This window comes from Rhinopithecus roxellana, chromosome 20 (genome assembly GCF_007565055.1).
Source record: "Rhinopithecus roxellana isolate Shanxi Qingling chromosome 20, ASM756505v1, whole genome shotgun sequence".
Classification (NCBI taxonomy): domain Eukaryota; kingdom Metazoa; phylum Chordata; class Mammalia; order Primates; family Cercopithecidae; genus Rhinopithecus; species Rhinopithecus roxellana.
Window position 1 is genome coordinate 9,916,429 of NC_044568.1, and position 26,241 is coordinate 9,942,669.

At 56.1% G+C, this 26,241-nt stretch overlaps 2 protein-coding genes across 4 annotated transcripts; one reads left to right on the forward strand and one right to left on the reverse strand.

Annotated features, from left to right (window-relative positions):
• The first annotated feature begins 119 nt into the window (after positions 1 to 119).
• On the forward strand, positions 120 to 12,710 carry RNF40 (ring finger protein 40). 3 transcript variants are annotated; one of them, XM_030924756.1, is made up of 20 exons: positions 120 to 219; positions 334 to 536; positions 970 to 1,137; positions 1,270 to 1,411; positions 2,042 to 2,248; positions 2,794 to 2,915; positions 3,034 to 3,180; positions 3,278 to 3,352; positions 4,014 to 4,133; positions 4,230 to 4,409; positions 4,592 to 4,727; positions 5,750 to 5,871; positions 5,959 to 6,386; positions 6,475 to 6,592; positions 6,694 to 6,843; positions 7,042 to 7,254; positions 7,331 to 7,456; positions 9,404 to 9,544; positions 9,660 to 9,761; positions 11,439 to 12,710. In XM_030924756.1, exons 2-20 carry the CDS (start codon positions 405 to 407, stop codon positions 11,613 to 11,615), a joined length of 3,006 nt encoding a protein of 1,001 aa, XP_030780616.1. In that variant the 5' UTR covers positions 120 to 219; positions 334 to 404; the 3' UTR covers positions 11,616 to 12,710. The 3 variants fall into 3 exon arrangements, with proteins under 3 accessions (XP_030780616.1, XP_010360531.1, XP_010360532.1); XM_010362229.2 differs by having other exon boundaries at positions 151 to 257; XM_010362230.2 differs by lacking the exon at positions 120 to 219 and having other exon boundaries at positions 394 to 845.
• Positions 12,711 to 16,407: 3,697 nt separating this feature from the next.
• Positions 16,408 to 25,198, reverse strand: ZNF629 (zinc finger protein 629). Its single transcript, XM_010362231.2, has 3 exons — positions 25,007 to 25,198; positions 22,364 to 22,469; positions 16,408 to 22,208 (listed from the first exon to the last, which is right to left on the reverse strand). The coding sequence occupies exons 2-3, from the start codon at positions 22,434 to 22,436 to the stop codon at positions 19,663 to 19,665; spliced, it is 2,619 nt and encodes an 872-aa protein (XP_010360533.1). The 5' UTR covers positions 22,437 to 22,469; positions 25,007 to 25,198; the 3' UTR covers positions 16,408 to 19,662.
• Between the last annotated feature and the right edge of the window lie 1,043 nt (positions 25,199 to 26,241).

The following is a 26,241-nucleotide window of genomic DNA, read 5'->3' on the forward strand; positions in this document are numbered from 1 at the left end:
TTGGCCAATCACTGAGAGAAAGAGAAGGTGTTTGGGAAGAAGCCAGAGGACCCGAGAGGCGGGACCAAGCGTAACCAATGGAAGCAGAAGATAAAGAAGTTTCCTCACATCCGGGGCTGCCTCTGGCGCCTGCGCCCCGCGCCCCGTTGGGGGGGCTAGTGACGTCCAGTGACGTCCGGTGAAATCCAAGATGGCGGCGCTAGGCTGAACGTGTTGCTGGTGAGGGCTCTGGCGCCGGCGGGAACGGGATCCAGCAGGTGTGTGCGGGGTGGAGGGTGTCTGGGGCTGTGGAACACCAGCCGTTCCCACATCTCTGCTCTCTGTCTTCTGCAGGTGACGGAAGTACCGCCTCCTCCCGTCTGACGCCCCTCAGGGGACCCTGCGCCGCTCCAGCCGCCGCGGCCATGTCTGGGCTAGGCAACAAACGCGCCGCCGGCGACGGGGGCTCAGGGCCCCCGGAGAAGAAGCTGAGTCGTGAGGAGAAGACCACTACCACTCTTATCGAGCCCATTCGTCTTGGAGGCATCTCTTCCACGGTTCTTGGGCTCTTGCCTTAACCCTCAGAACTTCCCAGAGCCCTCCCTCTGTTCTCTGGCCAAACTGTCCAGAATCTTACACCCACTTCCCTAAGTTTAGCAAGGTCCGCGTTACAGGATACTCTGTTGAAAGAAGCCGAGAACACGACGCCTGTCTTCCCTTTACAGATAGGAAAACAGGTTCCCAGGGGGCGTGTGACTTGTCAAAGACTAAGGAGTTAGAAGGGGACAGGCAGAAACAACGTGAGCCTCCTCACAACAAGACACTGTCGCTGTGGGTTGTCTGAGCCTCCTTAGATTCTGTTAGCGGTTAGTGTGGGAATACCCTCATCTCCCATGCTTTCCAGATGCTCTGCTACTCTCTGTCTTTCTGTGTGATTGGTTTCTGGGCACTGCTTGATATTCTCGTCGGCCCCTTTGTTTCCTTTGGTAGGAGGAGATGGACCTGAAGGTATTACAGTTCAAGAACAAAAAACTGGCAGAGCGGCTGGAACAACGGCAGGCTTGTGAAGATGAACTCCGAGAACGAATTGAGAAGTTGGAGAAGCGGCAGGCCACAGATGATGCCACACTCCTCATCGTCAATCGCTACTGGGCCCAGGTGGATGCCTTCTGCTTTCCAAGACCAGGCCTTGATTCAGCTGCCAATCCCCAGATTCCCCTGCTGGAAAAGGAGTATAATGTTGGAAAGCACTAAGGGATTCGTAATATTTTTGATGTTTTCTCCTTCCAGCTGGATGAAACTGTGGAAAACCTTCTCCGATGCCATGAGAGCCAGGGGGAGGTGTCTTCAGCACCTGAAGCACCTGGGACCCAGGAGGGGCCCACATGTGATGGGACTCCTCTCCCAGAGCCGGGGACATCAGAGCTGAGAGGTAAGACCAGAGTTCTGGGATCTAGGGAGCTTAAGTTTTGGGAAAAGTCCTGGGGAGGAGGGGACTTTGGTGTTGGGCCTCTGAATTGCCTGCCTTACTACTCCCCACGAAATGGATTTCATATTTGGGTAGTAAAGTGCAGTGCACAAAAATACAGGCTTTCGACTCTGACTAACTTGGTTTATAGAGCAATTCATGTTTTGACACCCATTTGTTTCAAAACAGTATTACGGTTGAATGTTAACTACGTGTTTGACGCTTTCTAGAAATGGGTACTTGCTCATTGCATTTGCTATGAGGGAGGAAATTACAGACATAGTAAGCAGAAAGTACTGGGGCTCCTGAAAGGGAATAATTGTGTGTGCACACGTGTGTGTGTGTGTGAGATTCTAATTTTTATTGGGAAAGTACAGGAGGCATCCCTGAGGATGTGATACACAACTCTGTAGCTTTAAGGAAATTACTTTACCTCCCTGAACCTCATTTGTCTCACTTTCAGGATGGAGATAATAGTGCACTATAGGTTGTGTTAAGTGAACCATGAATATTGAAGGGCTCGGTCTGGAACTTAGTACAGAGTGGTGGTAACTGCTGCTGTTATCCTCATGAGGGTCTGTCCATTCCTTCCAGAGCCCTTGCCATTGCAGCTGCGGCCCCCTCTCAGTGAGCCAGCCTTGGCTTTTGTGGTGGCACTGGGTGCCAGCAGCAGTGAGGAGGTGGAGTTGGAGCTGCAAGGCCGAATGGAGTTCTCTAAGGCAGCTGTGTCTCATGTAGTAGAGGCCTCAGACCGCCTACAGCGCCGGGTGGAGGAACTCTGTCAGCGAGTGTATAGCCGAGGTGGGTTCTTTGTGCCCATACCCAAGAGGTGTCCATCCCTACCTGCATCTTGATGGCACCCCTTCCCGATTCCCCTAATGCCCAAGTCCAAGGGCGGCCAGAATTCCCCAAGGAATAAATCAGCCATGTTCTTGGGAGGGGTAGGTTAGGCTGTAGATGGGGGTTCCAACTTTGATTCCTGGACTGAATGCTAGAGAGATGGGTTGGAGGAGTTGTTGATGCTGGTAGAGCCTCCTGTCCAGAGGGCCCTCTGGAGCACTTTGTGTGGGTTGCAGATCCACAAGGCATAGCTTCAAGGGCTCAGGCCTTGTAGGTTGACAGGCTTCTCCCACCTTAGTTCTCACCTGGACATGCTGGGAAAGTGGCTCCCCTCTCTGAGCTGGTTTCCTCCCCTGTGCAGTGGGGATAAAGACTCCTGGCTTTGTCATGAGAAACTGGCAAGACAGCTGGGGGATCACACTGGGCACATAGCAGACTCCAGAATGAGTTAGTTCTTTGCCTCATTGCCCTGAGCTGAACTCTTAACCTGGGCCCTGCCTTCCCAGGGGACAGTGAGCCCCTCAGTGAGGTGGCTCGGGCACGCACCCGAGAGCTGGGCCGTGAGAACCGGCGACTGCAGGACTTGGCCACCCAGCTGCAGGAGAAACACCACCGCATCTCATTGGAGGTGAGGAGCCGGGGGCTTTAGGAGTGGGATTAGAATCAGGCAGGATTTGGGTTAGATGGGCACTCAGGGACCTCAGGAACCAAGTCCCCCATCCAAGCATCTGCTCCCTCGTTCCCAGTACTCCGAGCTCCAGGATAAGGTGACGTCGGCAGAGACCAAGGTGTTGGAGATGGAGACAACAGTGGAGGACTTGCAGTGGGACATTGAGAAGCTGCGGAAGCGAGAGCAAAAGCTCAATAAGCACCTGGCAGAGGCCTTAGAGCAGGTGGGGCAGGGGTGCTGGGGCAGGTGAGGCAAGGCTGGGCCCTTGGGCCCTAGCTCCTCCCCTCCACTTCCATTGCCTATCTGTTTTCTCTCCACAGCTGAACTCTGGTTACTATGTGTCTGGGAGCTCCTCAGGCTTCCAGGGGGGCCAGATCACACTCAGCATGCAGAAGGTGAGCGGCGTCTTTCTCCCACCCCTTCTCATGACCTCTTCTGTGTTGCAGTCTTGAAATTCCCCTCGAGACGAAGGACAAACGTCCATCTCCAAGGCCCTTCTTGGTCACTCCTGCTGCTCTTTCTTTCATGCATTCATATACTTTTTGAGTAAATTTTTGAACACTTAGTGCTAGGCACTAGGCATATTGGGGAGAACAAAATAGAGGTCAAAACTTTCATGGACCAGACAAGAAATAAATAAAAGAATGTATCTTTAGGTTCTACTTGTGGTAACAAACAAGAAATCAGTAAAATAGCCTATCAGTGTGTTATGAGTACCACAAAGATAAAGTACAGAAGAGAGAGAGAGGAGTGAGTTGGAGTCAGTGGCATCTGGTGGTCACTGTGCCCTTTTTCCCTTTACTGGCACTTCAGGCCTTCCTGGAATGCTTCCATGATTCCCCATCAGTTAAGAGCCTTAGTTCCCAACACCAACCATGCAGTATTGAATTTTCTCCCATTTATCTGGGAGCCCTTAGGAAAGTACTTGGTTTGGGGCGTCAGAATCGGTCATTGCCCTGCACGGAGTGCTTGGGCTGGAGTGTTTGCTGGGGATGTAAGGGAAGCCTGCTGCCACACCTGGCCCTGCCTCCCATGGCCCCGCCTCCCACTCCTTAGTTTGAGATGCTGAATGCAGAGTTGGAGGAAAACCAGGAATTGGCCAACAGCCGCATGGCAGAGCTGGAGAAACTGCAGGCTGAACTTCAGGGGGCTGTGCGGACCAATGAGCGCCTCAAGGTGGGCTGCCGTAGGGGCTGAGAAGGCCTGTGCCTGTAAGGGAGGGACTGAGCCCTGAATCCTCTTGCTGATCCCATTTGGGCATCCCTGCCCCAGGTAGCGTTGCGGAGCCTTCCTGAGGAGGTAGTGCGGGAGACAGGGGAGTACCGCATGCTGCAGGCCCAGTTCTCACTGCTCTACAATGAGTCTCTGCAAGTGAAGACCCAGCTGGACGAGGCTCGGGGCCTGCTGCTGGCCACCAAAAACTCCCACCTGCGACACATAGAGCACATGGAGGTATGGCTCTGGAACAGGCGTGGGGACTGGGCTAAGGGCCAGACCCTTAGTGTTGAGGTGTTGGTGGCTTCAGAGGCCCTGTGTGCCAGCCAGGGGTCCCTGAGGAATAGATTCTTCCTAAGATCCTGAATCCTAAGGTGGGACCGAGGGACTCTGTGGGTCCTTAACACGTCAATCCACAGAGCGACGAGCTGGGGCTGCAGAAGAAGCTGCGCACAGAGGTCATTCAGCTGGAGGACACGCTGGCCCAGGTACGCAAGGAGTACGAGATGCTGCGCATCGAGTTTGAGCAGAATCTGGCGGCCAACGAGCAGGCGGGTATGTGGTGAGGATAGGGTGGAGGTGGGGCCTTATCTGGGAGTGCTGGGCCCTGGTGTGGGGCCGCTGCTTATCCAGATGCAAGAAGGCTAAGGCCTTTTTTTTCACAGAGCCTCGGCTTCCTATGCAAAACAGGGCCTGCACTGCTTGGCTCCCAGGCACAGTGAGGGTCACACCAGCTGGGATGGCTGATGGAGCAGGCACATGCAGAGTTTGAGCTGTCAGCCCTGTCCACAGTCTTCTGGTCTGATGATGTCTCTCTCTCATCTTATAAAGATTTATCAGATGCCACCTATGAGCCAGGCTCTGTTCTAGGGTTTGGGGTTATGCCAGTGAACAAAACAGAATTCCTGCCATGTAGAGCAACATTCTGATAGAAGACAGACTAGAGAAAGACGAACTAGTAGAAGAAAAGTAGAAAATATATTAGCTCCTGACAAATACCCTAAGGAAAGTAAAGCAGAAAAGGATGATAGGAAGTATCAGGAGAAACGGTGTTGCAATTTTGGATAGGTGGCCACGGAAATGCAACTGGGAAGGTGATGTTTAAGAATCTAGAAAAAGTTGACTAACTTTTGTGAATGTTACAGTTACCTTCTCTATTAAAGGGAATTGGATGTATAAAAAAAAAAAAAAGAAAAAGAAAAAACATAGGCCAGGCATGGTGATTCATGTCTGTAATCCTAGCACTTTGTAGGCCAAGGTGGGAGGATCACTTGAGGCCAGGAATTTGAGACCACCCTGGGCAACAAAGTGAGACACTGTTTCTATTTAAAAAAAAAAAAAAAAAAAAACATATTCTGCATTAGCAAAAGTCATATGAATAGGCAGTGTCAAGTTACTTTTGGGTGAGTTTCCTTGAAGTCAGCATTATTTACTTTGATGAGTTCATGCTCAGTTGAGGCCGCAGTGTTCCCCTCTTGCACAGTGGGAGTGATAGCATAGCCTCTTCCCCCACTGAGGGGTTGGAACCCTAACCCAGGAACTGGTTCTGACACCCTTAATTCCTGATGCTCCTCCAGGGCCCATCAACCGTGAGATGCGCCACCTGATTAGTAGTCTTCAAAACCACAACCACCAGCTAAAAGGGGATGCCCAGCGATACAAGCGGAAGCTTCGAGAAGTACAAGCTGAGATTGGCAAGGTGAGAAGGGGCCTGCCTGGGAAAAGCTTTGGCTAGACTCCAGTGAACAACATCTGACTTCATCCCTCTTCCTCTCTGCCTTTGCAGCTCCGGGCCCAGGCCAGTGGCTCTACCCACTCCACCCCCAACCTGGGCCACCCAGAGGACTCTGGCCTCAGTGCCCCAGCCCCAGGGAAAGAGGAGGGTGGGCCAGGCCCTGTCAGTACCCCCGACAACAGAAAGGAAATGGCTCCAGTGCCTGGCACCACCACTACTACCACTTCAGTGAAGAAGGAGGAGCTGGTCCCCTCTGAAGAGGATGTCCAGGGCTTAACCCCTGGGGCCCAGGGCCCTTCCTCCCGGGGCCGAGAACCCGAGGCCAGGCCCAAGCGGGAGCTTCGGGAACGAGAAGGTCCTGGCTTGGGTCCTCCACCTGTAGCCTCCGCTCTCTCGAGGGCTGATCGGGAGAAGGCCAAGGTGGAAGAAGCCAAGCGGAAGGAATCAGAACTCCTCAAGGGTCTCCGAGCAGAGCTCAAGTGAGGCTGTGTTCCTATCTCCTTCCTGACCCTGCCAGGTGGCCTCCAGTCCCACTCACCAAGACTTCCTCCTGTACCTCCTTGCCAGGAAGGCCCAAGAGAGCCAGAAGGAGATGAAACTGCTGCTGGATATGTATAAGTCAGCGCCCAAGGAGCAGCGGGATAAGGTGCAGCTCATGGCAGCAGAACGCAAGGCCAAGGCCGAGGTGAGGGCAGCTGGGGCTTGTGGGACATGCAGAAAGGCAGAACAGAGTCCTAGGTCAGCAGGAAGCAGTATCAAGAGAGTTCCTTTTTCCCTGTGCTGTAGGTTGATGAGCTGCGGAGCCGCATCCGGGAATTGGAGGAGAGGGATCGAAGGGAGAGCAAGAAGATCGCGGATGAGGATGCCCTGCGGCGCATTCGGCAGGCAGAGGAGCAGATAGAACACCTGCAGCGCAAGCTGGGTGCCACCAAGCAGGTGCGGCCCCTGTGGTGCCCTCGCCTCTGATTGCAGAGAGATCCCTTCAAACCCTGTTGGGTGCCTGTAGTGCCTGCAGCACCTTGATGATCTGGGTTCCCTCTGTGGTTCTTTGCTTTGCTGCGTTTTCCCATGGTTCCCACACAGCCATCCTGTCCATTTCCCATGTTCCATCTTGTCTCCTCCCACTTGCTGCAGGAGGAGGAGGCTCTGCTCTCAGAGATGGATGTGACAGGTCAGGCTTTTGAGGACATGCAGGAACAGAATGGGCGGCTGCTACAGCAGTTGCGGGAAAAGGACGATGCCAACTTTAAGCTGATGTCAGAGCGGATCAAGGCTAATCAGATTCACAAGCTGCTGCGGGAGGAGAAGGATGAGTTGGGCGAGCAGGTCCTTGGCCTCAAGTCCCAGGTATGGCCGCCCCCAGCATGTAGGGTGGAGCTGGAGAGGTGGGGGTCATGCCCCTGAGTCCTCCTCTGGTCCTTAGGTGGATGCCCAGCTGCTGACTGTGCAGAAGCTGGAGGAGAAGGAGCGGGCCTTGCAGGGCAGCCTTGGGGGTGTGGAGAAGGAGCTGACGCTGCGCAGCCAAGCCCTGGAGCTCAACAAGCGGAAGGTGAGGCTGGGCCAGGGGGATACACAAGTTGGGCTGCTGGCTCACCTCCTCACCTTCCGGTTCTGCTCAGAGCACCTGACACGATAGCCTGAGATGAAGCCAGGCTGTCACAGAACAGCTCACACATACTGAACATTTACATGCGCCAGGCCACATGCTGAGTGCTTGACATGTTTGGTCACATTTCAGTCTCATTAATCCTATCAAGATGATGTTTATGGGTGTGGTGGCTCACGCCTGTAATCCCAACACTTTGGGAAACAGAGGTGGGAGGTTTGATTGAGGCCAGGAGTTGGAGACCAGCCTGGGCAACATAGTGAGACCCCCATCTCTACAAAAAAATTTTAAAATTAGCTGGGTGTGGTGGTATGTGTGTGTAGTTCCCCCTTCTCAAGTGACAGGCCGACAGGTGAGAGGATCACTTGAACCCAGGAGGTTGAGGCTGCAGTGAGCTATGATCACAACACTGCACTGCAGTCTGGGTGACAAGGATGAGACTCTGTCCCTAGGAAAAAAAAGGTGGAATTTTTTTATTTTTTATTTTTATTTTTGAAACGGAGCCTTGTTCTGTCGCCCAGGCTGGAGTGCAGTGTTGCGATCTCGGCTCACTGCAACCTCCACCTCCCAGGTTCAAGCAGTTCTCCCACCTCAGCCTCCCAAGTGGCTGAGATTACAGGTGCGCACCACCATGCCTGGCTAATTTTTGTATTTTTTTTAGTAGAGACGGGGTTTCACCATGTTGACCAGGCTGGTCTCAAACTCCTGACCTTGTGATCCGCCCAGCTTGGCCTCCCAAAGTGCTGGGGTTACAGCATGAGCCCCCATGCCTGGCCGAATTTTGTTTTTAACCTCATTTTATAAATAAGGAAACTGAGGCTCAGGGAGGTGGACTGATATGCTCAAGAGGGAGTGGCCCTGGTATGTGGGTCCAAGCCTCTTTGACTCCAGGCTCTACCTTCTAACCACTCACTGGTGAACTGTAAGCTGGGGATGATGTTCTCTGTCACATAGTTGTATTAAATATAAGAAACGTCTAGCTTTGGCTAAAGGCTTAAGATTAACATTGATTTCCATTTCCTCTGAAGCTGTTTTCTTCTCCAGTTAGTTCATTCATTTAAGCAGTATGTTTGTGGTTTTTTTTTTTTTTTTGGTTTGTTTTTTTAGATGGAGTCTAGCTCTGTTGCCCAGGCTGGAGTACAGTGGCTCAGTCTCAGCTCACTGCAACCTCTGCCTCCCAGGTTCAAGCGATTCTTCTGCCTTAGTGTCCCGAGTAGCTGGGACTACAGGCATCTACTACCACACCCAGCTAATTTTTGTATTTTTAGTAGAGACAGGGTTTCACTGTGTTGGCCAGGCTGGTCTCAAACTCCTGACCCCATGATTTGCCCGCCTCGGCCTCCCAAAGTGTTGGGATTACAAGCGTGAGCCTCCGCGCCCGGCCCATTTAAGCAGTGTATTTTATACCCCTGCTATGTACTAGGCCTTGTGCTGATTGCTGTGGAGACAGTGGGAACTAGAAGGTCCCTGCCTTCCAGTCAAAGCTGTAACTTCAGGTCTTGGCAGGCAGAGCAGGCCAGTAATCCCCCAAATAAAATAGTGCAGGTCACAGTATGCCTTGTGCAGGAATCTGAGGTGCTGTCAAAGAAAAAAGGGGAGCCTCTCAGGAGGTGACTCTTGAGCTGAGGCCCAGGGGAGCTGTGCGTGTGTTGGGGAAGTTGAGGGGAGCAGAGAGGAAAGCCTTGTGAAGCCTCAAAAACCAGACAGCATCACACAGGGGAGGAACTTGAGAGGGAGAACGGGAGGGAAGGGCTCAGGGATCAGGAGGCAGGAGCAGCTCCAGGGCAGGTGTCACTGGGGCACTGGACACAAGTATTGGTGGGCCATGGCTCCACATGCCTCAGTCACCAGGCTCATACCAGTGCCTCCTTCCTGTTCCACCCCACTCAGGCTGTAGAAGCTGCCCAGCTGGCCGAGGACCTGAAGGTGCAGCTGGAGCACGTGCAGACTCGGCTGCGGGAGATCCAGCCCTGCCTGGCAGAGAGCCGGGCTGCTCGTGAGAAAGAGAGTTTCAACCTCAAGAGGGCTCAGGTGCGTGCAGGGGTGAGGGGCCAGGCTAGGGTGGTCCACGGTCATGGACCTATCATGGGGGCAGACGGCTCAAGGGTGAGGACCCTTGCCCTTAGCCAGGCCTCTCCTGCCCCAGGAGGACATCTCACGGCTGCGGCGCAAGCTGGAAAAGCAGAGGAAGGTGGAGGTCTACGCGGATGCTGACGAAATCCTCCAGGAGGAGATCAAGGAGTATAAGGTGGGGCTGTGGGCCAAGTTGTGCCCTGTCCACCTGGGAATTGTAGATACAGGATTGCTGAGACTGTAGTAGAGTGTCTGGGGACCCTGGAAGTAATGTAGGGCAGCAGAAAGGGGGCAGCACAGTGGTTGCAGAGTCAAATGCTGACCGAGTTGGCTGTACATGCACGTGAGCCAGGCACGGTGCTTGGCTGGGTATGGGTTGGGAGGCTAGGAACTGGCCCTGGTCTCTGACCTCTTGAAACTGACAGGGGAGGAGGCAGCCAAGTAATTCTCTCATCCTAGATGTGTAATGTGATGGCAGAGGCCAGAGGGGCTGAGGGCACTCAAGGGAGGCCCTTCCCCTGGCCCTGGGGTCAGCAGGCTTTCTGGAGTGTCACCACAGCAGACCTGAAGAATAGGCCAGAAGTGGCTGTGAGGAATGAGGGTGAGGGGCTGTAGGCAAAGGGAACAGCAGATGTGGAGGCCTGAGCAAGGGGTTGCTGGGGCATGGCACCGGAGGTTGTAATCAGAGGAGCCAATGTGGAGAGGTTGGGTGGTGTCACCTTCTGAAGGGTGTGGTACGCCAGGTTGAGACCTCAAAGGGTTTTAAACAGGAGAGTGATGTAGTTGGATTCGTTGTTGGATTTGAGCTGGAAGAGGTAGACTGGAGGCAGGGAAATTGCTTGGACTCGGGGATGGATTGAATGCATGGAGTGAGGGGAAGGGAACACTTGGAGGACTCCTGGGTTCCTGGTTTGAGAAACTAGGTGAATGGCCAGTACCATTTAGGGGCTTAGGAGACCTGCAGGGGAGCAGGGTCTATGGGATGGTGTCAAAGGATGCTGAGAAGGCGCATGTGGGACCCCTTGGGAGGCTGGGAAGGTGCTCAAGGCAGAAGGCAGAAGGGCTGGGCTGGAGAATGGGCTTGGGGAATGTCAGTAGAGGCAGAGGTGGAAGCCACGTATGACTTGGTCACCCCTTAGAAGCAGTTGAAACTTGAAGGGCAGAGGCAGCTGGAGGCAGCCATGGAGTAAAGGCAGGCTTGGGAGCCTGTTCAGTGCTGGAGCGTAGGGTCCTGGGAGACAGGAGTGATGGCTGGGAGGCTGCTGAGGCAGCAGGCTGGGCTGGGATTTTAACAGGCCAGAGGAGGACTGTTGGGATATGCTGAGTTGAGTCAATCCATGTCTGGAGTTGGAGGTGAGACCCTCCTGGTAGCAGAAGAGAGGTCTCAGGCTGAGAAGGGACCCACAGCAGGGTCTCTGGCCAGTGCCGAGGCTGGGCCCAGTTGAGGGTAGAGAGAACAGATTTCTAGTTGCATTGCCATTCTAGCTGTGACTTAGCAAGTGCAGGTGAAGAGGTAGACAAGATTGGGATTTCACCAGAGAAGGCCAGTGGGGTAGGAGATGAAGCCCCAAGGCAGAGTCCAGGCTGGGCCTGTGGGTCCTTATCCTTTTGAGGGGACACATGATGGGCATCACTGCCCAGTGATGAATCCAGACTCTGCTGATTTCTAGTGTTGAGACCTTGGCCTCTGCGCCTGTTTGCTCATTCATAGAGTGCTCGTCCCTACCTCCAGGGTTATGGGAGGATGAGGTGCAGTCTCCTGTGTGGTGGGCTTGGCCTGGACTCCTGCTGTCAGCTTGGGGTTTGGGCACTGTCAGAGTTGTTCCCAAGCTGATGCCTTTGCCTGGCCCAGGCGCGGTTGACCTGCCCCTGCTGTAATACCCGCAAGAAGGATGCAGTCCTTACCAAGTGCTTCCACGTTTTCTGCTTCGAGTGCGTGCGGGGCCGCTATGAGGCCCGCCAGAGGAAGTGCCCCAAGTGCAACGCGGCCTTTGGTGCCCACGACTTCCATCGTATCTACATCAGCTGAACCTGAAACTCGGGACTCTGGAACACCATGGACCCTGGGGGCTGTGCCCCTAGCCCCTCCCTACCCCAGGTCTAGTGGCCCCACCCTCCATTCCGGACCCCATGGGCCCAGCCCCTGCCCACCTAGTTGGTTTGGGGACCCTGGTGCGTGCTAGTGGGCATGGGATCAGCCAAGCTTCATTCCATCTTTCCTAAAGATCAGAGCTGTAGCCTAGGGGGCACTGCCCTACAGAAAAGGTCTGCCTGAGAGGCCTGAGGAGCCCAGAGCACTCAACTGAGCTTCCCGGAAACTGGCCCTAACCTGTCTGCCTCCATGGATGCATCCTAGCCCTAAGGAAAATTCCCCAGGCTGTGATCTCCTACCCTAGAGAAGGCTCACTCCCTGCCTACTGGCTCACAAATGAGGGCCTATGGGCCATGTCCTTGTTCCTTGAGACTGGGCTGCAAGCCCCAAGAAGACTTTCCTTCACCCACCATCCTCCTCACCTCAGCAGGGCTTCTGTCCTGTGGAGTTCCCTGGACACCTTGGGCTGGCTCTTGTGCCAAGGGCTGAAGGAGGTACCCTCTTGGCAGACAGGGACATCACTCGCTTCCTTTGGGAAGCTCTAAGGTTGCTGCAGTCACCTTCCTCATCTTGCAGGTGCTGAACCAACATCATCAGTTTCTATTCTAATTGGGCCCCTTCCCAATTTTCATTTCTCTCCCAAGTCCATTACTCCCACCTCATGCATCCCAAGGCTCTTCTGGGTCCCTGGACCTAACCCTGCTTTCATCCTGGTGGCCTTAACGACAGTGGAGGTGGAACTTCCCAGGAGGGGAAGGGACAGACCAGCCCCAGCTGCTGGGCCAACTTCCAATCATTCCAGCTAGAAGAGCTTCCCCCAACACCCTGTAACTGAGCCTGTGTCCTGTCTGCCTGCCCAGGCATGCTCCATGGGCTGTGAGGGCAGGGCCTGAAGAGGCCAGAGGGTTGAAGCTGCAGGGTTCCGTTTGGACCCACAGCCTCTGCTCTAGAGATGCTTGTATAGGCTAATTGTGATGAATAAACGTTCAACCCTCGGCCTGCAGCCAAAGTAGCCAGGCCTTGCACCCCAAATGTAGTCCCCCAATTTTAGCTGCAACAGCTGAGCAGCAGTTTGCTGGTTTGGTGTGAGCCTGGGAGGGAGTCTGTGCCAATATGAGACCCCGCTTCTGCCCATCTCAGCAGCGAGGCTGTGCTCAGACTTAATGGCAGGCAGGGGTCCCGGACTGGGCCCCAAGGGGAGAGCGTGGTGGTGGCCGCGGAGCCGCCTGTCCTGCTCTCACGGACCCCGGGCTGACGATGCCCCCGGCTATCATCGGCCTGGGGATGCCGGGACGCCTCGGGCTGCATCCTGGGAAGTGTAGTTCCTGGTTCGCACATGAGGAGGAGGTTCTTGGAGGGAGAGCTGGTCTCCCGGTTGCGCTGGCCAAAGGCCGGCCTGAACTGGATCCTGCGGGCTACTTCTCAGCGGCCTCACCCTGACACCACTCGCACAGATCGGGACACCTCAGCGGGGTGACTCCCTTCTTTGCAATTGGCTTCGGGAGTGGTGTGCCGCGTAGAGAGCGGCGCCCCTGGGCTCAGCGCGTTGAGGGCCCACCGGGCGGATTCTTCACCGAGGCGGGACTGGGGCTGGGCGCCAGAGCTCGTGCGAAGCGGTGTTGGTTCCGGCGCTGGCGACAGGGCCACGGCCACGGCAGGGGCTGCGTGCCTCTCAGCGGTGGCGCCTTCGCGAGGCCTAGCGGTTCTGTCCGCCTTCGGGCTCTATTGGCGCCCGGGGCTTGGCGGGGCCGCCGCTGCTGGACCAGGACGGACTGGAGACGGAGACGCGGGCCACGCTGACCTCGGGGCAGGGCCGGCGGCGGCGGCGGCGGACACGCTGGTGGAAGCGCGGCCCGCGGCGGGGGAGGACATCGGGCCGCCGAGGAAGTGTGGATGGCCCGGGGCAGCGGTGCGAGCGTGGGAAAAACGCAGGATATTGCATCATAGAGACGCGACCACCTGCGCCCCTGTACAGCACCAGTCTCAGGAGCGCCGCACGGGTCACGAGTGGAGGTCAGCCAGGCCTCTGTAAGCGCAGTTCCCTTCCAGGAGTCGCCTTCGCCTGGGCTCTTTATAAATGCCAAATAACTCCGCATCGTCTCCCTAGATATATGCTCTAAGGGCCATTCGGTTTCCTTATCAGAGGGGCAAAACTCTCCTCGTGGGTCTTCATACCTAATAAAAGTCGGCATCAAACCACTTTCTCAAGGTCAAGTCCGAGGGAATGGGGTGAAGATCCCAGAATGTCAGTGGGGCAGCAACCACTGATGTGGCAGGAACCAAACTTTTTTTTTTTTTTTTTTGAGACGGAGTCTCTGTCTCCCAGGCTGGAGTTTAGTGGCAGGATCTCGGCTCACTGCAACCTCCGCTTCCCGGATTCAAGCAATTCTCCTGCCTCAGCCTCCCGAGTAGCTGGGACTACAGGCGTGCACCACTGCACCCAGCTAATTTTTGTATTTTTAGAGACAGGTTTCACCATGTTGGCCAGGCTGATCTTGAACTCCTGACATTGTGATCCGCCTGCCTCGGCCTCCCAAAGTGCTGGGATTACAGGCGTGAGCCACTGCACCCGGCCAGAAACCAAACTTTTTTTTTTGAGACGGAGTCTCGCTCTGTCGCCCAGGCTGGAGTGCAGTGGTGCGATCTCGACTCACTGCAAGCTCCTCCTCCCGGTCCCACGCCATTCTCCTGCCTCAGCCTCCCGAGTAGCTGGGACTACAGGCACCCGCCACCGTGCCCGGTTAATTTTTTGTATTTTTAGTAGAGGCGGGGTTTCTTTTTTTTTTTTTTTGAGACGGAGTCTCGCTCTGTCGCCCAGGCTGGAGTGCAGTGGCCGAATCTCAGCTCACTGCAAGCTCTAGAGGCGGGGTTTCACCGTGTTAGCCAGGATGGTCTCGATCTCCTGACCTTGTGATCCGCCCGCCTCGGCCTCCCAAAGTGCTGGGATTACAGGCATGAGGCACTGCGCCCAGTCAGGAACCAAACTCTTAATAAACATTTCCCATGAGGCTCTGGTGCCCAGAGGATTTGCCTTAATTTTTTGACTGCTTACCATCCCTAGTGGTCCCAGTGGCAGCGGTACCCTGGGCCACTGCCCAGGGACTGGCAGACCAAAACTCCTCCTGGGCCCACCCTGACCTTGGCTGTCTTCCTGGGAGTGAACAGATGTTGACATTAGTGGTGGACATGCCCGTTTCAGCCAGACCTTGGGCACTGCCTGTGATTGGCCAGTGGGTTGCCTGACGTTGACCGCTCTTCTCAAAACGCCTTGCATCCAGCGGTGCTAGGCTGTCCTGTCCTGGTTTTTCTCATACCGTCTTCTGCTGGTCCTCTTTCTCCACCCCTAAACTAGACCTTCTACTTTGCCACTCTGGGTGTGTTTATTCATGGTTATGGCTATAGCTAAGCTGATAAGACCTAACTGCTCCAGCCACTTCTCTTTCCTGAGTTCCAGACCTGGAGAATCACCACTATTCTTGTGGCAAGAGGAGAGATCATGTCACTCTCAAATATCCCCAAGTGGTACCTTCCCCCAGCTCCTCCAGGGGCTCCATACTGTGGGCTCTGCTCTCTGCCTCTGTCTTCCCATAGTCCCCTCTCTGCTCTAAGCCCATACCCAGCTGTTATGCACTCCTGTCCCCCGTCCCACCCCCAACCCATATACCTACTCTAGGGTCTTCTTGCAACCCTCATCCTTCAGGTCACTTTCCCCGGAAAGCTTCCTGGCCCTACGCTGTGGCAGGCACCATCTCTGGGTCCACAGACCTGTGAAATGTCTGAAGCAGTCACTGCCCTGTGCCTTCTCTTCCGCTATAGTCACTTTTCTGCAGATTTCTCCAGCACTGGGACTCCTGATGGACCTCAGTGTCCCCAGGGCTTGGCACACAGAGAACGTGGAGTAGCCTTCATTACTTGCTTCTCCTCTCCTCCCAACCCCCTTTCCAGGTGGGGAAGGGGACACTAAACCTGCCCTGGGGTGTGATCAGAGGGGTACAGGAAAGGTGGGGAGACACTTCTTGGCTGGGGCAGGATCCCCCCTCAACCCCCTATGGCCAGGCCCAGGGCCCAGGAGACTGAGCACTGAGGCAGGCCTGAGATCTGGGATGGAGTGGGTGCAAAACATGCTTGAGTTCCTGGCCATTCTGGTTTCCTTCATGGACTTACTGTGGATCTTGGGCAAGTGGCTGCCCTTCTCTGAGCCTCAGCCTCTCCACACAGTGAGGGCACAAGGGCTGACATCCTGGGAGTGAGATGACAAGCCAGGTCTCCACCCACCTCTCCCAGGGTCCCCAAGTGAACCAGGAGTGGTGGATGCCAGCTTCTGAAACTAGATCCTCAGAACTTCCCCGTGGCAGGGTGCAGGTATGGTGGCCAGAGAGGCCTCCCTGGGGCTGCACGGCTAGGCCTGAGCTGGCCAGCGCCAGAGCCACCAGGTGGCCACTCTACAGTAGTCTTGCTGGTGGGGAGGCCAGGCACTGATGAGGACAGCTTGGCTCTGCTGCCATCTCATCAGATTCATCCCTCTCCATACCAAGGGTGTGCAGCTTAAAACTTCATCAACTCCTCAGCTTCCCACAAGCCAGCACTGGATGGGGATTTTAGGGCCCCTGGGTGAAGGGTGGGCGTGGGGCTGGCCTGAGCTTTTGCAGTCACTCCTGGGCTCCGGCTTAAGGTGAGGCCATGCTCTTTCAGCTCACTCTAAGCTGAAATAAAAAACAAGAAACACCCAGGAAATCTTATTCCCTTTATTCTCTTCAACTAAGCAACATGACCACTGGTGACACAACACTGTTTTGGACACACAACACTCAAAAGTGGGGCCTCTCTTCACTCCAAGGGGACAAGTCAGGTGACTGGGGCTTCCCTAGTGGGGGCAAAGGAGTCTGGGAGCTGCTGACCTCAGGACGGGTCACGGAACCCCACCTCTTGGCTGTGATGGCTTCAAGTTTCCCCACCATTCGGGATTCATGCCCAGTTCCAAGTTCCCATCTGACCTCCATGTCCACAGCAGTTTCGAGTTTCACTCTAAGCTCTCCCCTCTGCTTTCCCCACTGACTCCCTGACCCTATCTGTTGGGCTCCTCCCTCCACCAGGGCGTTTCTGAGGAGCCTGGGGTCTGCATATGATTGGACAAGAGGGTTTGGCTGCACAGTGCCTTCCAGACTCAGTTCTGGTGGGCAAATGCTTTGACCTCTGGACCTTCATCTGAGCCGATCTGAGCAACTCTAGCCACTGCCACCTCCCTGCTTCGATCCTCACGAGACGTAGCTCACTCTGGGAGGGAAGCGCCTGGTTAAAGGAGCTTGGGGAGGTAGGCAAGAAAGAACAGGCCACACCCCAGAGGTCTCCGACCCTGCCCCTTTCTTACTGCAAAATGCCCGACCCCACGAACTGTGCTCACATCATCCATCCCGTACCAGAGCCAAGCCCCTTAAGCCCTCACCCATCCCTACAACATGCGAGCATCCTACTACATATGCTACACCCTTGTCCGAAACAGGCCTGCGCCGGCCTTCGGCCACACCGCCTGCCTCCCCTCGGACTGGCCTCTGAGCCCCAAAAGCTGCTCCTCAGTTCTCTTCTGGGGAGATTCCTTAGGCCCGTTTCTGAGGGCACCTGCTTCTGGCTTTGCGAGGGGTTTGTTTCTACAACTTCAGTTTCTGCTACCATCTTGGGGGGGCGGGGAAATCTGCTTAGACTTGGCGGACTTCTCAGTCTTACAGGGACACCCCTTCATCGGCATTCTGTTAGGGAGACCCACAGGCAGCCCCTCCCTCAGTAGTGCTTCCCTTCCTGGCACTTGGGTAGGCTGGGGCGTTACGCAGATGGCAACAAGGTTCTCTGCACAATCCTGAGGACTGCCTTCTCCCTCTCCCCAGCAGGACTGGCGTTTTCCTCCCGCAATGTTTGAGATTTCAATCCTTTTAAATGTTAGGATCATTCAGCTGGGGCCAGGATAGATGAAGGAGGAAGGATTTGCATAAAGGTTGTGTGAACCTTTAGGTCATAGAATTAGAGGTCTCTTCCACAGCTTTGCAAAAATCCCGGTCACCCCTGTCTGAGACACGACTCCTGACAGGCCCCGCAGCTGGCATCTCAGTCCTCTTACTCCAGGACAGCGCACTACTGGGGTTGGCCTGCACTTCCTTTCCGACCCAGCGCTGAGCAGAGTCCTCTCCTTTTGAAGGGGTCTCCAGGATTAGGGAATGGGATTCTTGTTACAGATGTTTCATTCAAGAGTTTTCTCTCTTCCACCATCTCACAGGGCAGCAGTCTCTCCCCAGCCACATACGCCCAGGCCTGTGAGCAGGCTTGGCTGAGTTTATGAACACGTAACTGTGTGGTGTGGGAGGTGAGATGGGCCTGGCAAGGGAGCTTTTCTCATCCTTCTGTTTCCCTCTGAAGGTTTCTGGCTAAGGAGGAGAGGAGCCAAATGGATGGAATCCCTCCCATCCATCCCAAGGCTGAGATTGGGCTGGATCATCACAACCCTGGAGGGCTCCAGGTACCAGGGTGAGGAGGGTGGTACGGCCTCTGCGGACTCTTCCGGGACCTGTGGCTCAGTCCGTGGGATGCCTGGATCCCCACCAGGGTGGCTACCTTATCCTGCGAGGCAGCCTTGCTACCAACAAAGATGAATGGCTAAAGTTTGAAATCAAGTTGCTGGCTAATCAAAGCTTTCTAAGGAATTCTGTGGCCCTGCTGACTTGGAGAAGGCTAGGGAGGCCCACATGCAGGCCCTAAGTCTCTGAAGGGCTTTATTCTTTGGAGGTCTGACTAGCAGCGGTTCTCCCTCTTCACTGAGGACAGAATTCAAGGAAATGAGCTGCCACTGGCGGCAGTTAGATTTCAGGAAAAACCTCCTGACGGTGAGACCTGAGAATGTGGTGGGAGGCAACCGCCATCCCTGGAGGCCTTGCAGAGTAGAAGTCCCTGGCTGGGCAGGTAGAAAGGGTGGTCCTGCCTGGTATGGGGAGAACCCTTGCAGCCTGAGAGCTGGGACCTGCCTGCAACTTGCAGTTTCACAAGCTCCCGGAAGCAAGAAGGGGCCTGGAGTTAGCTGGGTTCCATGTGAGCAGTTTCCCCACCTTGGTTTGCTCCCCTCAAAGTAATCTAACAGGAACTGACCCCTGCTTCCCCCTAATTTTTGTGGTGGTTTCTCAGTATTCTTATACTGACCATGTTTCTGCACCCCAAACTTTAGCCTTTAAAAGGGCTTGCCAATTTGTTTTTTCTTCCCCATTTTGGGGTTCTTTTTGATAAGGGATTCCACAGGCCTCTTTCCCTAACACACACAATTCATCTAACATTGGCCTCAAACCCCAAGGAACCCCAGTGCAGTGAACAGGACCTTCCCTTCCTAGTCTCTGTCTTATCTCCTCTGGGGGCTCCAGAGCTCCTGGTCACTTATTTTTCTCCTGTTTTCTTCCTTTGCAGTTCCACACAGTTCCCACATCACTCCCCCAGCTGAGCATCTTCCTCTATGGAACTGTCCAGGGCCGCTGGGAGAGAACCCTGTGGAACAGCGAAGGAGAGGTGTTTTCTGCACCTTCTGAGGGTCGCTCTTCCCGGGTCAGTGCCATCGCAGCACTTCCCCGACCCTACAGGATTTTCCTAAGGATTTTGATACAGTTTTATAGGGTTGTTCAGAGACATATTGGGACCTCTTCCTACAATTAATAGGGCTCTTATCCACTATAGTTTATAGGGTTTTTCTGCTACAGACTTAAAGGGCTTTTTTTCCTACATATTTATAGGGCTTCTAACCCAACAGTTTTTCTCTACTGCCTTATAAGTGCTTCCCACCAACAATTTTATAGGGTTTCTCATCACTGATGTAAAAGCACTATTTTTTCCCAGGGTTCTTCTCCACTCCACTACCATCTGATAGGGTTATCCTCCCTTCCCCATGTAATTATTTTTGGGGAAAAAAATCCAGTGTTCCTCTCTGAAGAGAGCGAGGCCCCTGGTCTCCAGACCCATTTCACAGGGAGACACCTGGGTGGCAGCTCCTGTGGAGCAGGAGGGCCGCGACTTCTGTGAAGCCGTCTCCACACTCGGGGCACAGATAGGGCTTTTCTTCCACTCGGGTTTTGGGGCTTTCCCCTTCTTCCCCTTCCCCATGGCTGCTGCTCCCCGTGGGGGTAGGGGCTTCCCCCTCACCTTCCTGGCCTGTGGACAGGGTGGCTGCCTCTGGAGGGGGGTCTTCGGGACTGGGGGACTTTTCCTGGGTGTGGGTTTCTTGGTGCCGGGTGAGGGCCACGCGGTCGAGGAAGGAGGCCCCGCAATCTGAGCAGCTGTAGGGTCTGGCCCCCAGGGGGCTCCTGAGATGCTCCAGGAGGACGGAAGAGCTCTTCCCCAGCTCTGTACTCTTCTGGGAGCTCTTCCCGCCTGCATGGACTTTCTGGTGCAGTAGCAGCTCAGAGCTGAGGCCAAAGCTTTGTTTGCATTCAGGGCATTTAAAGGGCTTCCCACTTAGGAAGGGGCTGGGCCCTGCGCTTTCCCCTAGGCCAATCCTATAATCAGGAAAGAGAAAGGGCTTTTCGTTGCCGTGGGTGAGCTGATGCTGGAGGAGCACAGAGCGATCCAGGAAGCTCTCTCCGCAGTGGGAGCAGATGTAGGTCTTGGAGGACAGCAGTCCCCGCCTCTGGCTGAAGCCCTCCTGACCCTCTGGCGGCTTAAGGGGCTGTCCCGGGGCGTCGGCTCTGCCCTCCGCAGCCCCGGGGTAGGAATTCCCTCGGAAAGGGAGCCTCGGGGATCGTAACTGAGGAGGTTTGGGGGCTGGGTGTGCGATGAGGCCGTCTGCATTTTTGTAGGGGTTTTCTCCGATATGGATCCTTTGATGTTGCATGAAGATGCCCTCGTCGTTGAAGCCCTTTCCGCACACGAGACACTTGTGCGGCTTGGCTCCCGGTGGCGGGGTCAGCAGGGAGGGGTCCCCGAGCCCCAGCAGGGCGTCGCCCTGGGCCCTCCGCGCTGGGGTCTTCCCCCTCTCATGGATCACCCGGTGCTGCTCCAGCTCGTGGGCTTCCAGGAAGGCCTTCCCGCAGTCGGAGCACACGAACAGGTTCTCGTCCATGTGCGTGCGGACGTGGGTGATGAGGTTGGAGCTCTGGCTGAAGCTCTTGCCACACTCGGGGCACTTGTAGGGCTTCTCGCCGGTGTGCGTGCGGCGATGCTGGATAAGGTGTGAGCTGCGGATGAAGCTCTTGCCGCAGTCGGAGCACTTGTAGGGCTTCTCGCCGGTGTGGATGCGCTGGTGGCGGATGAGGGTGGAGCTCATGATGAAGCTCTTGCCGCAGTCGGCGCAGATGTAGGGCCGCTCGCCGCGGTGGATGCGCTGGTGGTTGATGAGGTTAGAGCTGACGCTGAAGCTCTTGCCGCACTCGGGGCACTTGTAGGGCCGCTCGCCCGTGTGAGTGCGCTGGTGCCGCAGCAGGGTGGCGCTCAGGGTGAAAGTCTTGCCGCACACCGGGCACTTGAACGGGTCCTCGCGCAGGTGAGTCCGCTGGTGCTTGATGAGGGTGGAGCTGTGGCCGAAGCTCTTGCCGCACTCCAGGCATTCGTAGGGCTTCTCGCCTGTGTGCGTGCGCTGGTGCTGGGTCAGCTCCGAGCTCTGGATGAAGCTCTTCCCGCACTCGGTGCAGCGGTATGGTTTCTCGCCCGCGTGGATCTTCTGGTGCTTGAGGAGGTTGTGGTTCTGACCGAAGCGCTTCCCGCACTCGGGGCACTTGTAGGGTTTCTCCCCCGTGTGCGTGGCCTGGTGCTGGATGAGGTCCGAGCTGCGGTAGAAAGCCCGGCGGCACTCGCCGCACTTGTAGGGCTTCTCGCCGGTGTGGGATCGCTGGTGCTTGATGAGGTTGGTGCTCTGGGTGAAGGCCTTCTCGCACTCTGTGCACTTGTAGGGCTTCTCTCCCGTGTGCGTGCGCTGGTGCTGCACCAGGTTGGAGCTCCAGCTGAAGCACTTGCCGCAGTCGGGGCACTTGTAGGGCTTCTCGCCGGTGTGCGTGCGCTGGTGCTGTACCAGGTGCGAGCTCTGCGTGAAGCTCTTGCCGCACTCCGAGCAGGTGTTGGGCCGCTCTCCCGTGTGGATGCGCTGGTGCCGCAGCAGCTTGGACCACTGGCTGAAGCTCTTGCCGCACTCGTTGCAGATGTAGGGCTTTTCCGCCCCCGCCGGGCGGCCCTGCACCAGCTCCCGCAGGCTGGGCTCGTTGGCGGGGACGACGGGGGGGCTGTTCCATGTGGTGAGAGCGCCCCACTGCCAGCTGGCCTCGCAGGCCTTGGTCCAGTCAGATGGGGTAGGGACAACCTCCGGGGCTGGGGGTTCCAGGGGGGTCTGGTGGTCCAAGGGGTTGGAGTGAGCCAGTGGGGTTGGGGGGTTCTGGGTGACAGAGGGGTCCTGGGAGGGTCTCTCCAGGGACATCTCTATGGAGTCCTTGGATTCTGGACTCTGAGCCGGGTCTCCCATGATGATCTCCTCCCCAGAACTTTCCTGCCGAGGGCTCTCCTCTTCGTTTTCACTCTCGGCACCTACAGAGAGAAAGGGAGTCTCCAGCCCCCAGCCCCTTTCAGAACACGGGGTCTGGTCTCTCTTCCCTCCCCTGGGTGTCCCCCAGAGTCCAGGCCCCTCCCTGAGCCGGGGCCACCGTCTTGCCGGGACCGCAGCCCCTTCTTGTGCCCCTCACCTCTGTGAGCATCGTTGGGGCTCTGTTCCGGACCCTGCAGATCCGGGCCCCACAGCGCAGTCTCGGGCTCCATCCCAGAGCTCAGGACTGCAGTGTTCCAGGGACCCTGCGGGGGAAGAGAGCGATGAGCGCACACTGGGAGCTGATTTCGCACTTTGCTTTATTCCCCCTGAACCTCACTCCCGCCCTGCCCCACCCCATTCCTCCTTGTGTGAGCTTCAGTGTTCTCCAACCCCATTTTTTCTGGGCACGAGTTCTTGCTGTGGCCCCCTTCCCCTGCAGGCCTGATTCTCGCTCCAGATCTTAAGAGCACAACTAAGCAAGCAGGTGAATTTAAGAGCGTAATTAAAAACTCATCACTCATAAACCTTTGAACCCAGACTGGGGGCTGGAACGGTCTCTGACATCCACAGGGGAAGGAGGTTTTCACCCCACACCTAAGATGCCCAGAGGCTGAGAAACCTGTTATTTGCTAATCAGAGGAAGCTCATTAAGACTCTAATTTTCCTCCTAATGGGGCTGCTAATTGAGACCAATAAACTTTTCTGTGCCCCAGAGTGAACGCAGGCTGCCGGAGACACTTAAAGGGTTAAGAAAAAGCACCCCAGTTTCCCAGAGGAGACAGGGGCCCTCTAAAAGGACTGGGGCACTTTCCCATTACCCAAGCACAGAAAGAAGGTCAGGCTGGAGGTGGGGGGAGGGGCAGTTTAAAGCGGCCAGGAGCATCTGCAGGAACCACCCAGAGGAAGAGAAAAAGTAAGAAGGGGAGAATGGATGCTTGTGTGAACACCTGCAGCGGACCCAGCACCTGCCATGGTGTCATTTCTTTCACCCAGTCCTCCCACAGCATGGTGAGGAGACCCAGAAATCTGGCTGTCCATTTTACAGATTAGTACATCAACCCCTGGGGAGACCTCTCCAAGGTCAAGGCTGGGAAGTGGCAGAGCTAAGATGACAAAAGCAGGGCTCCGTGTCTGGCTCACCCCTGTCTCTTAGAGCACAAGGTGACCTTGGGAGTCATGTGAGACTCATGCTCGTGGGAGGCTGGCAGGAAACAGGTGATGAGGACAGCTCATGGGGAGCCTGCCGGCAGTGAGAATAGGCTGGAGAAATTCCTAGGACCCAGAGGGTTCCCAGTCTAGAAAAGGAGGAGTTGCACCCAGGGACTAGGCCTGCTGATCTGCACCCATGAGCTGGAACCATACTCCTCACCAAAGCCCTCCTATTCCCACTCCCGCCTGGACCCTCCTTCTACTCCTTCTGTTCTGCTTTGTTGAGGCTGTTTCCCAAGCCTAGGACTGCGCCTGGCACCGAATAGGTGCTCCAGGAACGTTGTTGAATGAATGAATGAATCAATGAATGAATCAATGAATGAATGAATGAGATGTCCCTGGCCCCTGGAACACCTATTTGGTTTAATGCCTTTAAAGATCAGTTTGCAAGGGGATGGCAGCAAAGGAGCAGGAGTTCCAAGTGGCCCCCTGGTAAAAACAAACAAAAAAACAGCCAGCTGTCACTCCAAAAATGGTGAGATGAGTCCAGGATGAGGGAACGGGGCCACATGAACAAAGCACTAGAAGGAGGTCCCACACCATTTACACCCTGCAGAGAATCCCTGGGTGGGGCCTGGAAACTTTAGATGGCTGTGTGGGGTGGGCGCTGTATGTACAGGGGCAGTGGGGCAAGGGAGACATGGCAGGAGGCAGCCAAGAGGTGACCAAGGTGAAGCAAGACTGGCTGCACCCTGCCAAAGAGCGGTAGGAGAGACAGAAGTTAGCGTTTAGGAAGTAAATTAATTTCTTCATCTCTGCAGCTACTTAAGCTCCGAGAATCCCCCCTCCCCGCCTGTAAGTGTCTTTGGGGTGGTGGAAGTGGAGACCTCTGCCACACTGGGGGCTGCCTGATGTCCGGTCCGGGAAGGATGCCCTGCTGTGTTTGCTGGGGACAGGTAGGAGCTTGTGGACCTCGATGGTCTCCAAAAAATTCTCCCCCAGTGGTCCAGAGTAGGAGGGAAAGGGTTAATGACAGGGCCGACACAGAGCATGGACGTGGGAAGACCGAGGGAGGCCGAGTCGCTGGGAGCCCAGGCGCCAGGCACGCCAGCCTGAGACCTCGCGATGGCCCTGCTGCAGAGGGAGGGAAGGAGGAGCCGCCTCCCGAGAAATGTGGGGAACGGCCCAGGGTGACCCTGACATGGAGACGGCGGGAATGCGGCCGCCTGGCCCGGTCCCCCCACCGCCTGCACCGTCGGCCCCGGGCTTCTGCTCCCCCTGAGCCGCGACCCCTGTCCCGCTGCTGATCCAGAGCCTGGGCATCCGCCCCCGCCCTGGCCCCCGGGGTCCCGGCTCCTTCAAGCACTGCCAGGTTCCTCCAGGGCTGCGCTGGCAGCGCCGGCCCCCGGCCCCAGCCGATCCCTCTTCCCAGAATCCCCAGGCTCCCCTCCCCCGCCGCCGACCCCCGCGCTTCCCAGAATCCTCGGCCCTCCGCGCCCCCCACCCGCCCCCACCCTGGCCACAGCCTCGGGCGCGGGTGGGGGGCTCAGGCCCGGGCTCCCAGCCCCCCCGGCCCGGGCCCCATTGTTTCCCGGCGGCCGTCCCGGGCCCTCCAGGCCACCCCCCGGGAACCCAGGCGTCCCCAACTCACGGCTCTGGGGTCTGGGAAAAGCCGGAAGGCAGAATCCAGCCCCAGGGGACTTAACCCCTTCAGTGCCCTGCCTTGGGGGACGGACTGGGCGCCGAGGACTCTAGGGTCCTTCTCAAGGGGTGATTCCAGGCTGAGGACCCGGGGACCAGTTCAGGGTGACTGGGACGGAGCAGGAAGTGACCCCAGCTTCCCGGGCCCCTCTAGCCTGGAGTCAGAGCATCAGCTCTATGGGATTTAACCCTTTGCCTCCCGCAGCCTGGGGAAAAAAGGGGACAGCGGTGGGAGCAGGAAGGAGGCTGGGATGACGCCCCTGTCCCCGTCTCCAGTGGGAGCAGGCAGCGTGGGCATCTGGGAGCCCCAATGCCCGCGAGGGTCCCTGGGCTTCTGGCCGCTCTTCATCTCGCAGGGTTCGCCGGCAGGGCCAGGAAAGCCCTATCTCAGATTCCGCGGCTGCTGATCCCCTGAGGCCAGCCTTTGTTTGGACTCACCCTGGGATGGGGCTGGGGTGGGAGCAGAGGCTGGCAGGGCAGACCTGAGAGGGAACACCCTATGCACTAAACATGGCCTTAATGCTTGGTGGAAGTCATGGCTGCAGGAGTTGGGGCTGCAGGGACAAACAGCCGGGAAGGATTTGCAATATCCTGTGTCCCAGCCCCTTTTCCCCAGACACCTCCCCTCAGAGGAGGAAACTGAGGCTCACGGTGGCAGGAAAGAAATCAGTGGGGGTTCCCTTGCCAAGGAGGGAGAATCTCTTTCCTCATAGCTCAGTGGGCATCCGCCTTACAGCAGAAGAAACCTTTAAAAACCCAGGAACACTGGTAGCCTCCCAAGGTCCAAGTTATCTATGCTCGCAATTTTTACAGTCTTTCTTTCTTGTCTTCCTTATCACAGTCCCATGGGATAACATTGCCCATCATCCCTATTTCACAGGTGAGGAAACCAAGGTGTGAGAAGTGAGTGGTGTACTTAAGGCCACCTGATTCTTTCAGTTCGACACATTGCATTATTATTCCTGGACACTGTGGTTAACACTGAGGCGGGCGTACTTCAGAGATGCATGGAAATTGGGCTTTCTACCCTTGGGAAATTTGGTATTGTGTATGTGTTACAGACACAGAGGAATCCTGGGAGTGTGCGGAGGGCTCTGTCCAGAGACTGAGGGGCCTGGGGGAAGAGTAAACCAAAGGTCAGAAATTACTACAGGCAGCTGGGCGTGGTGGCTCATGCCCGTCATC

Coding starts and splice junctions, on each gene's coding strand:
- RNF40 (XM_030924756.1), top strand. CDS start 405: ATGTCTGGGCTAGGCAACAAACGCGCCGCCGGCGACGGGGGCTCAGGG. Junction 2,916..3,033: donor ACCACCGCATCTCATTGGAG/GTGAGGAGCCGG, acceptor CCTCGTTCCCAG/TACTCCGAGCTCCAGGATAA. Junction 3,181..3,277: donor TGGCAGAGGCCTTAGAGCAG/GTGGGGCAGGGG, acceptor TTCTCTCCACAG/CTGAACTCTGGTTACTATGT.
- ZNF629 (XM_010362231.2), bottom strand. CDS start 22,436: ATGGAGCCCGAGACTGCGCTGTGGGGCCCGGATCTGCAGGGTCCGGAA. Junction 22,209..22,363: donor CCCCAACGATGCTCACAGAG/GTGAGGGGCACA, acceptor TTCTCTCTGTAG/GTGCCGAGAGTGAAAACGAA.